This window comes from Micropterus dolomieu, linkage group LG12, assembly GCF_021292245.1.
Source record: "Micropterus dolomieu isolate WLL.071019.BEF.003 ecotype Adirondacks linkage group LG12, ASM2129224v1, whole genome shotgun sequence".
Taxonomy (NCBI): domain Eukaryota; kingdom Metazoa; phylum Chordata; class Actinopteri; order Centrarchiformes; family Centrarchidae; genus Micropterus; species Micropterus dolomieu.
The window spans coordinates 12,466,068-12,479,251 of record NC_060161.1 but is presented as its reverse complement, the minus strand read 5'-3'; the positions used below and the strand labels follow the sequence as shown (position 1 = coordinate 12,479,251).

The following is a 13,184-nucleotide window of genomic DNA, read 5'->3' as shown; positions in this document are numbered from 1 at the left end:
GCAACCTCTTTTCTGCCTCACTTACCTGATGGAATTCACACACAATGTGTGTGTGTGTGTGTGTGTGTGTGTGTGAGAGAGATCCACACACCCGCAGCTGTGTAACCCCTGTAACTTTCTGGTGACTGGTCAGTACAGCACTTTCCTGTTTCAGAATCCAATCTATCTTTCAACGCTGTCCCTGTTTTTCTGCCCAGGACACCACTCAACACACACTCCATTGTTTTATATTCACACTCTTACCATCATAATCTATGTGTGTGTGTTAAATTTGTTCCCGTGCCGGTGTGCACTAATCTCTATTACTGAATCATGTACATTTTAAGAGTTTGGAGGAGAGAGAAAGGGAGGACATCCAGGAGAGATCTCTGCATGGTTTTCATGCAGATCACACATTGCGGGTGTCTCCCCACCTTTTACCCTTGTACAGATTCAGCTGGTCCTTCCTGACTGAACTGTAAAACCACACGTCCTTATAATGTTCCCGCCACCGCGGACTGTCAATCTCACATCATTAAGCTGATAGTTCTCAGTTCTGATGAAATATTCCTAATTAATGCACTCTTTTGCCCATGTAACTGCTTGTGTAGCCACTGTTCTATAACTACTATGTATTCCCATGAAGGTTTTAGGGTTGCAATTGCAAAGCTGTTCTAAAGTCACTCTAAAACATGGCTTGCCTTAAGTAAGCTTCACCTTAAAGGCTGTACATATTGAACGGTCTCTTTTCCCAGATCCGGTATTTTGCCAGAAATTTCAATCATGAAAGACACCACAAGTTTACAAAAATGCAGGTGCTTCATTTAATAAACATACTTTGATGTTTTGACCTGGTCAATAAAATCAATTTGGGTTAATTACCTTTAAATTTTAGCCACTTGGAGATCAGGGAATCATAAACAGGCCATTGACCCTGGTGGCGTGACAATGGTGAAGGGAGTTTACAAACTCAAATTCACTCTATAATCTGTTATATTGTGACAAAATAAATCTAGCTACCTAGACAGCTGCAGTGTGTAGAGCTCCTCATCAATTTGGTTCCGTTTTTTGTAATACTGCACTGTTTTTAGTCTTGCGTGATTTTCTTTTTGTACATTTTGTAAGAGCTTTGTTGGAGGAAGCCCGGGAACAAAGAATGTCATTCCTTTCACTGTAAGTGTTTTGCATATGACAAGAACTTGAACTCATATTACGTGGCAGCTGCTGCAGCCTAAACAAAGGTGCAATTGATTGTCACTGTATACCTACAGGTTACCTGCTTGCTAAGCAAGCACACAAAGCAGATGAACATCTACAATTCCCCTTGTAAAGTGTTGTCACCCTGTGCATTTTTCTGTCATCGCCAAGAAACATGCTTTTCTTAGATGGATTGTAATGTGCCTCCATTGCTTCCCATTAGCATTTTGTGGAACCCGCAGCACCAGCGTGAATGGAAGATCACGTGACATCCTGATGTTGGGCTATAGTGCCTAGCTTACACCACAAACTGGAAACAGATCTTCACAGTACAGTACTGGAAAAGGTCACTGATTTCATCAAGAAGCTATCTCAACACACCAAGAGCAAGGAAAGACAGACCCGGAATTTCCAAAACTTGCAGTCATGAGCCGGCAAAAACAAGAAAACAGAAGAACTTTGCTGGAGGAAACAGGACGACAAACCCACAATGCATGAGATTGTGGGAGATTGAGAACAGATGAGTGAAAAACCTGTAAGATACGGAACTCACCCAACCAGAGCAAGACGTTCTGACCAAAGGATTAAACTTTGCTATCACACCCCACCAATAGTGGACCTCATTATAGAAACAGAATCGGCCATAAGAAAAAAACAACTTAACAGAAACAAAAGCAGCTCAGCCTGAAGGTATCAGCAGCCCTATCCGATGTGAAACGTCTTTGAGTATCTTCAACCAAGATTTTAAACTTCCTTGGATCCTGGGCGACTAAGAACCTTCACAGAAATGATCTTTGAGATCTTATTCATCATGCAGTAGTTGCAAAGATTGTTAAAGGCTACTCCTGTCAGTTACAAACTGGACAGAAGCAGCTGATAGAGATGATCGACAATATTTGGACAGGAATCAGGCTGGGAAGCAACAGCTCCAGGTTCTATCAAAGGTCAGCTCTGCTTTAAATTCTTCTGGACACCTGGGGCCTCAGCCAATGTTGTGACACATCTGAGCAGCAGCTCTGATTTAATGCTGTGAAATATCAGTGGGTCACATTTTCACCCATTGTGTGTGTTAAGCTAAAACTAATCCCCTTTCATTGTGCAAGGTATGAATGCTTTATGCAAATGAGGGCCCATATGTTTGGCTCTAACCCGAAGCAGAGATGCCAAAATGATTTTTGCGGTCATTGATTTTTGACACTGTAGTCGATACTGTTGACTTTGTGGCTTGGCCAGAAAAAGCCTCCAGCCTCAGGTTTTCTCATCTCCAGACTCAGGAGGAAAGGGGTAAAAAAAAAAACACCTCACAGAGTCTTGGGCTAAGTACGTCCTCCTCACGCTGAGTGTTTCCCCTGCTGTTCTTGACATAAGCACTTTTTCTGTTGGGGTTGTCATTAGTTTGCTGTATCCCCTGCATCTGTGTGTGTGTGTGCGTGTGTGAGTCTGAGTGTATATGCATGCATTTGAAGATTTGGTTTAAATGAGTTTTTGCAGAATTAGTCTTTGTCACATCACTGTTCCCTCACTTCTCCTATGTTGTCTGCCTCTCTCTCTGTATGTATGTGTGCATGTGTGTTTGTGTGTGTGCATGCAGACGGCTCCTGCAGAAGGGGCTTGATGACATCACAGTTCATTGTAATGCTGGCAGTCATGTCTGTCATTGGACACAATTACTTTTATTGATCAACATCTCTACCCCCTCTCCCCCTCCTTGGCTCTCCTCCTTTCAACTTTGCAGACGTTGCTGTTGGCATCAGATGCGGTGTTTGTGTGTGCATATGAGAGAGAAATAAAGCAGATAAAGACAGAGCGTCACTTGTTAAGGAATCCTGCATGAGGCTGCAGGAAATGTATATTACTTTATTTATATTTCCTGTTTCCATAGATAGATGATATACGGTAACACACGGAGAAAATTGACGCCAACTTCTTGCTAGTTTCATGTGTATGTCACGTCCTCAGCTGCACACCAGCTTTGATGTAACCTCCAGTGTTTAAGTGGGCTTATGCATTAGAGATACAGTATGATTGCTCTCGCATTTTACTTGCACTCGCATTATTAACAAATATGCTGCTAACAGATGGTACATACTAATTTGAGACACAAAAGCACCAACGTGGAAGTTTTATGTCCCATAAGAGAGGATTTGTTGAGTGGAGAAAAGGATTCCAAACCAGAGGAGTGAGTGTTTAGTCAGTCATCACTTTAAAAACTAAGTTCATAACCTGTGACTTTTCTATCATTGACACGGCACAGTTGAAAAATGACAAAGAATCATCTCTGTTTCAAGGCAACTGAAATGAATACATGTCGTAGGACTAGAGCCAGATTTGCTGATTACAGAAAAACAACAACAAAAAAGTCAGTAAAGTAATGAACATATGAGCAATTTAATATCTTATGCTTATCCTCAGCAGATCTTGCCCGGTTGTTACAGAATTGTAGATGCTCAAATGTCCATTTTTGTTTCCATTTTGTTGTGTTCTCATCCATGTTGGCTTAAAAGTTGAGGTTCAAAATTCATTCTTGGCCGTGGAAACTGTCGTCGACAAAAGGATCTCACCACAAGATAGTGTTATTTAGTAGCTGTTCTGGAGCTTTTCTTTCTCAAGAACAATCTTTTCATTGCAAAGGAATAATATTATAGCGCTAAAGTTGCACAGAAGACTTACAAAATGTCATTTACATGATATTTCATTTTAAGCATTGCTGCCAGTCAGAAAGTAACCTGTTAATATGACGATAGGAATAGGGATGAAAGTGAATGTATATGAATGTATGAACATTTTACTGAAAGCAAAAAAATAATAAAAAACTCAGCTGCAGAAAACTATATTGTTAATGCTAATACTATATTGTAAAATACCCATCATTTGGGTCTATATTTAATTATGCTGATCTTAACAATGTGTATCAATGGAGCATTTTTTTTTTTTTGCTGCAGGGCAGCTTCATACATTAACTGAGGCTGGGTGATTGCACAAAATTTGGTTTCAAGACCAGAGCCAGGATCACTTATATCAATCAATACTTTTTTAAAATATCACATGTAATTTGATGTGTAGGGGAGAAAAAGGTGTCATAATTTATGAGGTGAATGCCTTATTATTATTAATAGGCAACTTGTGAATCGTTTACAAAAGATTAGGCCATTTTACTATGAAATTCTCTGAAATTCTTAATGCAGGTTAAAATGGGAGACTTTTACTGATCAACAACAAAAATATTTATTGTAGGATTCCTCTAAACTGATGAGGGCATGATGGCCATGGCCTTCATGGCTGCCGTGCCCCCTCAATTTGGCCTTATGTCCCTCAAAAATATACATGCCCTGGGGCCAACAGTGACCTTGATGCCCCGCCCGCACTGCCCCAGCTGACTTTGCCCTTTTCCCCTCTTCTTCTTTCCTGTCAATCAGTTTTTAGACATCATTGTCATGTCTTTAGTTGAGATTCTGAATTCTTATTGGGCAACATCATGAAACACTGCACGCATAACCAGTGGTGGGTTAATTTGATTTTTAGCCGGATATGAACCGCTGGAAAACGGGGTTATTTATGACTATAGTTTGACACAAATCTAGGAGAACCAGGAGACTTAATCAAACTCTGTGTGTGACATGCCAATGCTGTAAAGCTGTGACGGAGTGAACTTCTGAGAAGACAAGTTTGACTGAGCTAAAGTGAGAACGTTTGATAAATTAACTAATAGGAACCCAAAACTGGCCATTAGGAGCACTGGGTCACTCTATGGGGTGCTTGAGAAGCCCAAACAGGGGGAGCAAGAGAGATCTGGCATTGGCCCACTTTGATTATGCACCAGCTCACATCCCCCTCCTGTGATTTCTGCTTTCTCTGCTGCTCTCAATGATGCACAGTGACTGAAAAGGCAGTGCATCCCATACTTTATATATAAAATAAAGGTAAATCTAGCTCAACACACTGCAACTTCCTGTCATATTTGGTCGGTTGTGTTTTCTGAATTTGGTTGTGATTTGTCAGTTTCCAGCATTTTTCTCGAAATGCTGCACACATCCTCTTTAAAAAGTTTATGCAAATTATGGACTTTGTACTTTTTCAACGATAATTTTCTTATGGTGTGGTCTCACCTGAATGACACCCACCTGCGCCCACCCAACAGCCTCGTTCCAACCCCTCTCGCTCTCCCTCCCTCATTCCTATCCATCCCTCATTAGCCCTTCGTCAGTGCTGAATTATCCCGCCATTTTATTATTCTCCAGAGGTGGCTGGTGCTGACGCAGCGCTGAGGACTTGTCTTGTGCCGTCTGCTTCACCCCATCCCTTCTCCCTCCCCTCACTTCCGCAGCCCAGGAGAAAACGAATCGAGGGGAGGAAGGAGCAGTAGGAGAGGGAGGGAAGCTACCAACCCAGAAGGGCCTCAGAGAAAGAGCAAAGGCAGGCCAACAAAGGCACGTGTGATGGAGCGCTGAACGGGACACATTAAATTTCCAACAAGGAAAAAGATTAGACAGAAGGGACAGATGGATAAAGAAGCTGACAGAAGAAAGACTGACATATTATGGATCCACCAGAGATTTTTTGGCCTAAGCTCTGGCACACATTTACGATCTAAAATAACTCATTCTGCCTTTGCTCACTAATCTCTCACTCTTTTAATCCCCCCCCCCCATCTCTTTCTCCGTCTACTCCAAACACACAGTTCAAAGACCCCCTGCTCCTCCCTCCCTGTTCCCACATTAATTAAATCCGTGTGTAATTACTATCGTCGAGAAGGGAATCTGAGGCGAGTAAGGAAAATTGGTCACGGTATCTTTGAAGTGAAATTACTTGAGCAAAGTTTACTGCCAGAATATAAAGACGCTATACTGTCAGGACATGCAGCGGAAAGGTAGGGGCTTCAAGTCAAAAACGCCAGATTTGAACTGAGCTACTCGGACTCACACCTGTTGTCAGCTCAACCTGATGTCTGAAACAACTGTGAGGACACGGAAGGGTAGAGACCACCACTGGGGGGGCTGAGAAAACCTTCCCCTCCACAGAGATCAATAAAGATTGTGTGACTGTTTCTGAAGCAGAATATCAAGTCTACTTGTCCTCATTTCTTGACCTTCCAGCAAATGTTTCCCCTTAGCATCTTTATAGTTTATTTATAAAAACAGCTTGTAATTATTCATCAGTAAAGGGACTGGAAGGCATCAACGTTAAGCCATGACTCTGCTGTGTATGGTGTAGACAGAAGTTATTAAATATTCCACTTTGTATTGTACCAACTAGCATTTAGTAATAGTCACATTTTGTTAAAGTTCCCCTAATCAGTAATTTTGTATGAACCATAGATCAAATGTTGAAAGGTTGAACCCACAGAAAATTATCCAAAGACTCTACCGAGCTTTTTAGCGTCTTTCAGCTTATTGTTTTGTTTCTTTGGCCCGCAACTTAATTATTTGGTTTCAATCTCACTGCTCAGCATCCTTTCCAGGTGGAACAGCTGTTTTCAGCAAAAACATTCTGATAAACCCACTTTACACAACCATCCAAGCACCGCATGGCAGACAAGCAAAGTTAGCAACTAGCTAGTGGAGCATTTAGCGAGTAAGCAGAGACCAAACCAGAGCTAACAGGAGGGTGAATATAAGAGTTACACTTGTGTTAGCTAGCACGTTAGCCAAATCTACTTTATAAGATAGTGAGGCAGTGTTTACAGCCTCCCCTCCCCATTATTAGCATTACAGTCATTGCAACCAAACCATTTTTTTAGGAAAGTAAAGATGAATCATGTCATGTTATTCAAAATCAAGTTATTCTGCCAGAAAGTGCTGGATGTAGCCTACAAACAGAAAGTTGTAAACACATGCGGTCAATTCACTAAAGTCATTGTAATGCTCTACTGTCTCTATAATGTCATGACATGGATATACATATGGTTTGTTTGAGCAATGTCAGGTTGGCTTTGGTGACAATTTGAAACAGAAAGTCTGCATTGCAAACTTGGGGTGAGTTTGAAATATGTGGCCATTTAACATTTTTTGTCTAATGAAAAGATCCATTTGGTTGCATTATGGTAAATGTAGGCTACAGTATTTTTGAGCTGGATCCTTACTATGAACTAAAAGTCAGGATATCTCTGCCTCTATTGCTTCGATTTTGAACATTCTTTTTAAAATATGTAGCTCAGAAATCCCCCAATTTTACTGAGGTGACGGTACGGGGGTTTTAAAAATGAATACCAATTTCCACTTTGGGGAGTTTTCCCTTGTCCGAATCAAAGTTGTAAGGATACAGGGTGTTGTATGCTTCAGGCCCACTGATTGTAAAACCCCTTGAAGCCAATTGTCATTTGTGATATTGGGCTACATAAATAATATTGCCTTGATTTGACTTGATTTCACATGTGATTACGGAACCTTCCCAGACAGAGCAAAATGAAAGCAGTGGGGAAAATGGAGTGCATGATAGTTTTAGTGTCTCATTATGGTCTAATGCTGTTAGAGGCTAAAACATTGTATCATTGTAATTTCTTGGTATAAAAAATGGCAACATTAAAAAAGTATAATTTAAAAAAGAAAAGACAGTATCAAAAGATCAAAAATCCCATCAGGTCAAAACCAACTTTCTTTCAGTCATCACAGCCACCCACCATTCACCAGCTCACAGAGGCACCACAGCCTCAGACTGAACTAATAACCTTTGATTTGTCATCCTCTTTCCCTCCATTCTAGGCTGCTGCTCTCATCTTATCTTTTTTTCTGTAATTGTCCAACCTTCTTCCCTCTGCCCTTTTGCCCCCTTACATGGACCGCTCAGGCCAGGAGAGGACAGGGACATGAATAATTCTACAACATAGCTGTGTTTGTTATTGCACTTAGTTTAATAGGAATCAATGAATACCTGTGTGTGTGTGTGTGTGCATGTACTGGGAAATGATTGTGAAATCTCTTCTCCTGCATCCACCCCCTTCTCCTCTATCGCTCCTCCTCTCCTCTCACACACAGGAGCTCACTGACATGAATAGAAATGGACCCCTCCCACACACACACGCACACACACACTACAAGAAAAGTAATGTTGCAGTGTTTTTCACATGTAAAATGGATGTTGACATAGATGGATATGAACACACACACGCAAATCAATTATACATTTGCACAGAAACACGTGTACTTAACGCTAAACACACGTTCCAACACTGTGTACACACAGCGTCAAATACACACACACACACACACACACACACACACACACACACACACACACACAGAATATGAATGAAATGAATGAAAAAGACACGTGTTGAAGTTAAATGGATTCCTAATGGGATGCCCAGTCCCTGCACTTTCAGATAATGTGTGTGTGTGTGTGTGAGAGAGAGAGCGAGCGAGAGAGAGAGAGAGAGAGAGAGAGAGAGAGAGAGAGAGAGTGATTGAGTAATGCAGTACTTGGTCTGTGATTGTATGCGTGTGTATTGTTCCAGCTTTTATTGACATTGAGCTAAAGGAGGCCGAATGAAGACTAGGACAATGAAGTCTCTGTATATGGGTGTGTGAATCAGTGGGCACTTGCAAAAAAAAGTAAGTGTGAACTGTATGTCTGTGTGTGCATGTGCATATATTTGCAGGCACTAAACACACACATTTGTGCATGCACACACACACACACACACACTCAGATACACACTGATCTATTATAAGCATCTCCTGCAGAGCTTCAATTTGGGCTCAAAGAAATATGTTTCAGAAAGAACTCAAATAGCCAGGTAATACATTTTTGCACACAGGTTTTTTTGGCCGTGTTGGGTGGAGAGGGTGGGAGGGAAGATGTGAAGAAGGAAAGGAGGTGAAAATCTGATTGGAGGAAAAGTAGAGTACTCCTGGGAGAGATGAATGGAAGCGGATGAAGGGAGTGGAGAAGAAGAAGAATGTAGAGGTATAATATGGAGTAATACTCTGAATCTAATATAAGTTTTCATGTAAGGGCACTGGTGTGAACGTATATTATTAAAACAGCACGGCATCAAGAAGAGGGAATGTGCATGTGTGCGTGTGCATACATATCTTTGTAGCTTGTGTTTTTTGTTTGTGGGCAATCCATCATTTTAGAATCTGAATTTATAATACAAAGCAATCCCACAACACACACATACACAGGCATTACACTACACATATATCCGCAGCTGAACTGTTATTAGCAAATTCTTTCTTTCTTTAACACACACATGGACACCCACAGTGTTACAGCAGAGCTCAGGCATCTTAAGTGCAGAAAGCTGTTCACACCCTGCCTGTGTACCAGATATGCTCACAAGTCTCTGGGCTAGAGTCCAAGTCAAGTCTCTGAGCTAGAGTCCAAGTCAAGTCTCAAGTCTCTCGTGGTTATTACGAATCCTCTATCACCTGCTGTGTTCAATCCAGGTTGCTAATAAAACTGCATAGCTATAAGGAATTCTGTAACTGTAACCTGTTTTTCATTTACAGAGCACGACCATGTAATGTGCAATGCAATTATTGACGGCTTATTAAATACTGTAAGTCAACACACTCCCCAGACTCTTAAACCCAGTGTAACGTTAACTAAATAAAACTGTGACGTTGCATAATCAACAATAAACCTGTAACCTGCTTTTAACTTACAGAGCACAACCATGTAGCCTAATGTCTACAATTAATGACAGCTTATTAAATACTGTAAGTCAACACATCCTCCTGACTCTCAAATCAATAAACTGTAACCTGTTTTTAACTTACAGAGCACAACCATAATGTGCAACGCAATCACTGACAGCTTAAACTACTGTAAGTCAACACACCCTGCAGACTCTCAAACCAGTGTAACATTATAACTAAATAAAACTGTAAGGTTACATGATCAACAATAAACCTGTAACCTGTTTCTAGCCAATGGTAATAATTAACGTGATGGCAGCCAGCGGGACGTAATGATTACGTTAATCAACCACAAGTTTGGCAAGTAAACAAACGCTCATTCATCTTTTCATGACGAACAACAGTCGGAGTAAACCTCTCATAGGTCGCAGCTGAAGCAAGAAGCAAGCTAACGTTAGATGGACAATGCTGAGCTAAACATGTTTACTCACCACAGGTTACTAATCTATTTGCGTTCATCGCTTTTTTGTGTGGGTCTTGTCGTATGAAGTTTTAAAGCCAAAGTTTATGATGAATGGCGGAGCAGCTGCCAGTGTTTGTTGTCCTCTCTCACGTGCGGCCGCGCGCAGCAGATGCTACGTGTTACGTAGGCAGGTTATAGGTAACGCAGGGAGGGGAATAACAGCAAGCTCATCAGACGTTTCCTAAAAATAAACATTGTTCACGAGTCCCGCACCTCGAGTCCGAGTCGAGTCTGAAGTCTTTTGAGGACGAGTCTCTAACTCGAGTCCATGGAATCACACACTGACATGAACATGTGACAGAGACACATTTTTGCATCTATGTGTACAGCATGCAAGTGTACAGACAAAGACAAACACTGCACATCCTTTCCCCTTTTTGATTCCAGTACACAAAGGGACTGTATGAAAATTATTTGAGTGCAAGTGGGGTTTACTCGTATACAGAACAGTATTGGTACAACTTGATTCAGCAAAAAAAAGCAAAGAGGCAAAGCATAAATATTTTTAAATAGTGCACCCTAACCGTAACATGTAACTGTAATATGTTTCTAGTAAGTCTAGTAATTTTTGCTATTTTAATTAAGAAAATCAGGACAGAAGTCTTCTCCAAACCCATATATTTGTTTATTCGACATGGCCGTAAAACGTTTGCGTGCCTCTGAATTCAGGTATAGGTCTTTCTATAGGGGCCTGTGCTCAGAAAGTCAAACGTGACGCATTATGCGGTTCAGTTAGCTTAATATGGAGCTGTCAAAGCAGAGACGGAGCTTGCAGAAGAAATTGTTTCCTCTAAATAGAAAGGAACATGTATCCCTCACGTTAAACACGAGGGTATTTAAGGGCAAGCACGCTTTAAAAATCTATTAGCCGAGAAGGGGTGACATTGGAAAATCTGTGACCTAACTGCGCTCGAGCTGCGTTGTGTGTAATATGCTCCACGTTTGGACAAGGGAGAAGCGTGGAGTAAAAAAAGACCATATCTCTAGTTCGGTTGCATCGATGTAGAGTTTAGTCCCCCTTTAAACTGTCCAGCATGCGTCTAACAATGTTATACAAGTTAGTGAGGTACTCCTTTAAACATTTTGGATCATGCTACCAATCATTCTATTTTAGTTTACAAATATAGGAATTACCTTCACTTAGTTACTTTTGTTATAGATTATAAAATCCAAAATTATGAAAACCAAATAGGACTGTTTGAGCCATAGAGAAAATATGGTTAATTTCTTGGATAACTTTGTATTCTTAAGTTATATGAATTATTCTTTATGTGTTTCATTTAGTAATATTTATATCTGTGCTCCATTAGTTTGTCATGTGAACTCAGCTATTCAAGCGTAGTAAAAATGAGGCAAGTCAGCCAAGCAGGACATAATACAGGAATAGGATATTTCAAAGTTGTTTCCTTCTTTTGTCAGTAAGTTTGATCGAACACGTATTTAGGACTCCCACAGGACACGTTTTATTTTGTAACCATCATCTTTTTGTGTCGAATAAAACGTCAGATATTCATTCATTATACATCTGCCGACTGGCCTCACTGGATTATACAAATTTGAAAAAAGTCAGAAACTGTAAGTCCTGCAAGAAAGGCAAAAGAACTTTTTAAGTTGCCATTACAAGGACTTTTTAAGTGTTGTACTTTTCACTTGGAGGGACCTCATATCAACAGTAAATGTAAATGCTCCGTACTTGTATAGCGCCTTTCTAGTCTTTTCGACCCCTCAAAGCGCTTTTACAGTACATCTGCATTCACCATTCACACACTGAGCCTAAGTGCTCAAACGGCAACTAACATTCATACACTTGGGGCAATTCGGGGTTCAGTATCTTGCCCAAGGACACTTTGACACGCAACCAGGGGGAGCCAGGGATTGAACCGCCGACCTTCTGATTAACGGCCAGCCCGCTCTACCTCCTGAGCCACAGCCGCCCCCAATTGAGACCTTAGCTCCTTTGCGCCAGTCTTCAGTGGTCCCCCATTCCACTGAGCCCAGCTCCACAAAGAAGGCTGATGTGATTGATCTGACTCTGGAAGACGACACAGACCCTCCACTGAAGAAACGCTGCGTTTACATTTCCAAGAACGAGGAGATGCATGCGAAGGGAGTGTTGACCTACCAGCCATCTGTGCGCATGCCAAACGCCCAGGCCCTGGACCCATCATATCTGACTGCTACGCTTGCTGACTATGCAGTCCCCTTCCACCCATCCACACTGGCCACCATCCCCACAGACATGCAGAGTCTGGATTTGTTTTCCTTAATTCAAGCAGATCCTCAGCATTACCGGCCGCAGATGTTCCTCGACAACCTGACGAGCAGCATGCAGAGTGCAGCGGCAGCCAGCACCAGCTCAGCCCTGGTCTCCTCATCCAGCAGCCACTACGACACCAGCACACACGCTGCCGGCTCTATCCACGAGACCCGGGTCATCACAGGAGGAGGGGGGGGGAGCTGGAGGAGGGACTGACGGTGGCATATCGGATGTCATTTCACTAGACTGAGCCACATCTCACTGGACCTGTTAAGGCCTGTTTTCTGTGGCCTTTTTCTGTGGCCAGTGATTTGCAGCATGGAGATATTAACAAAATTTTTACTTTAAACTGCTGTGCTGCTTTTTAAATAATCTCAATATCTCTTGATGAAAATTGGCAAAAACAATGAGCGGTTTACATCTGATTCTTGTTTAGAAACAATTCCACAAATCTACATATTCATGATCCTTAAAACAAAGTAGACTATAGACAATGCCATCCGCCTTATCACTGGGTAGTGTCTAGTATTGCACCAGTCTTTATAAAGGTGGGGGGTTTTTTCAAACAATTTTCACAAGTGAACTGTGAAAGTAACAGGACTATCGTGTCCAGGCTCTGGTACTGAGGCATCCAGTGATGTGTACAGTA

The 13,184-nt window shown here is 41.5% G+C and overlaps 1 protein-coding gene across 1 annotated transcript; it reads left to right on the top strand.

Moving 5' to 3' along the window:
- The first annotated feature begins 10,912 nt into the window (after positions 1 to 10,912).
- On the top strand, positions 10,913 to 12,766 carry LOC123980794 (E3 SUMO-protein ligase PIAS2-like). The gene is made up of 2 exons (XM_046065342.1): positions 10,913 to 10,918; positions 12,209 to 12,766. Exons 1-2 carry the CDS (start codon positions 10,913 to 10,915, stop codon positions 12,749 to 12,751), a joined length of 549 nt encoding a protein of 182 aa, XP_045921298.1. The 3' UTR covers positions 12,752 to 12,766.
- The last annotated feature ends 418 nt before the right edge of the window (positions 12,767 to 13,184 follow it).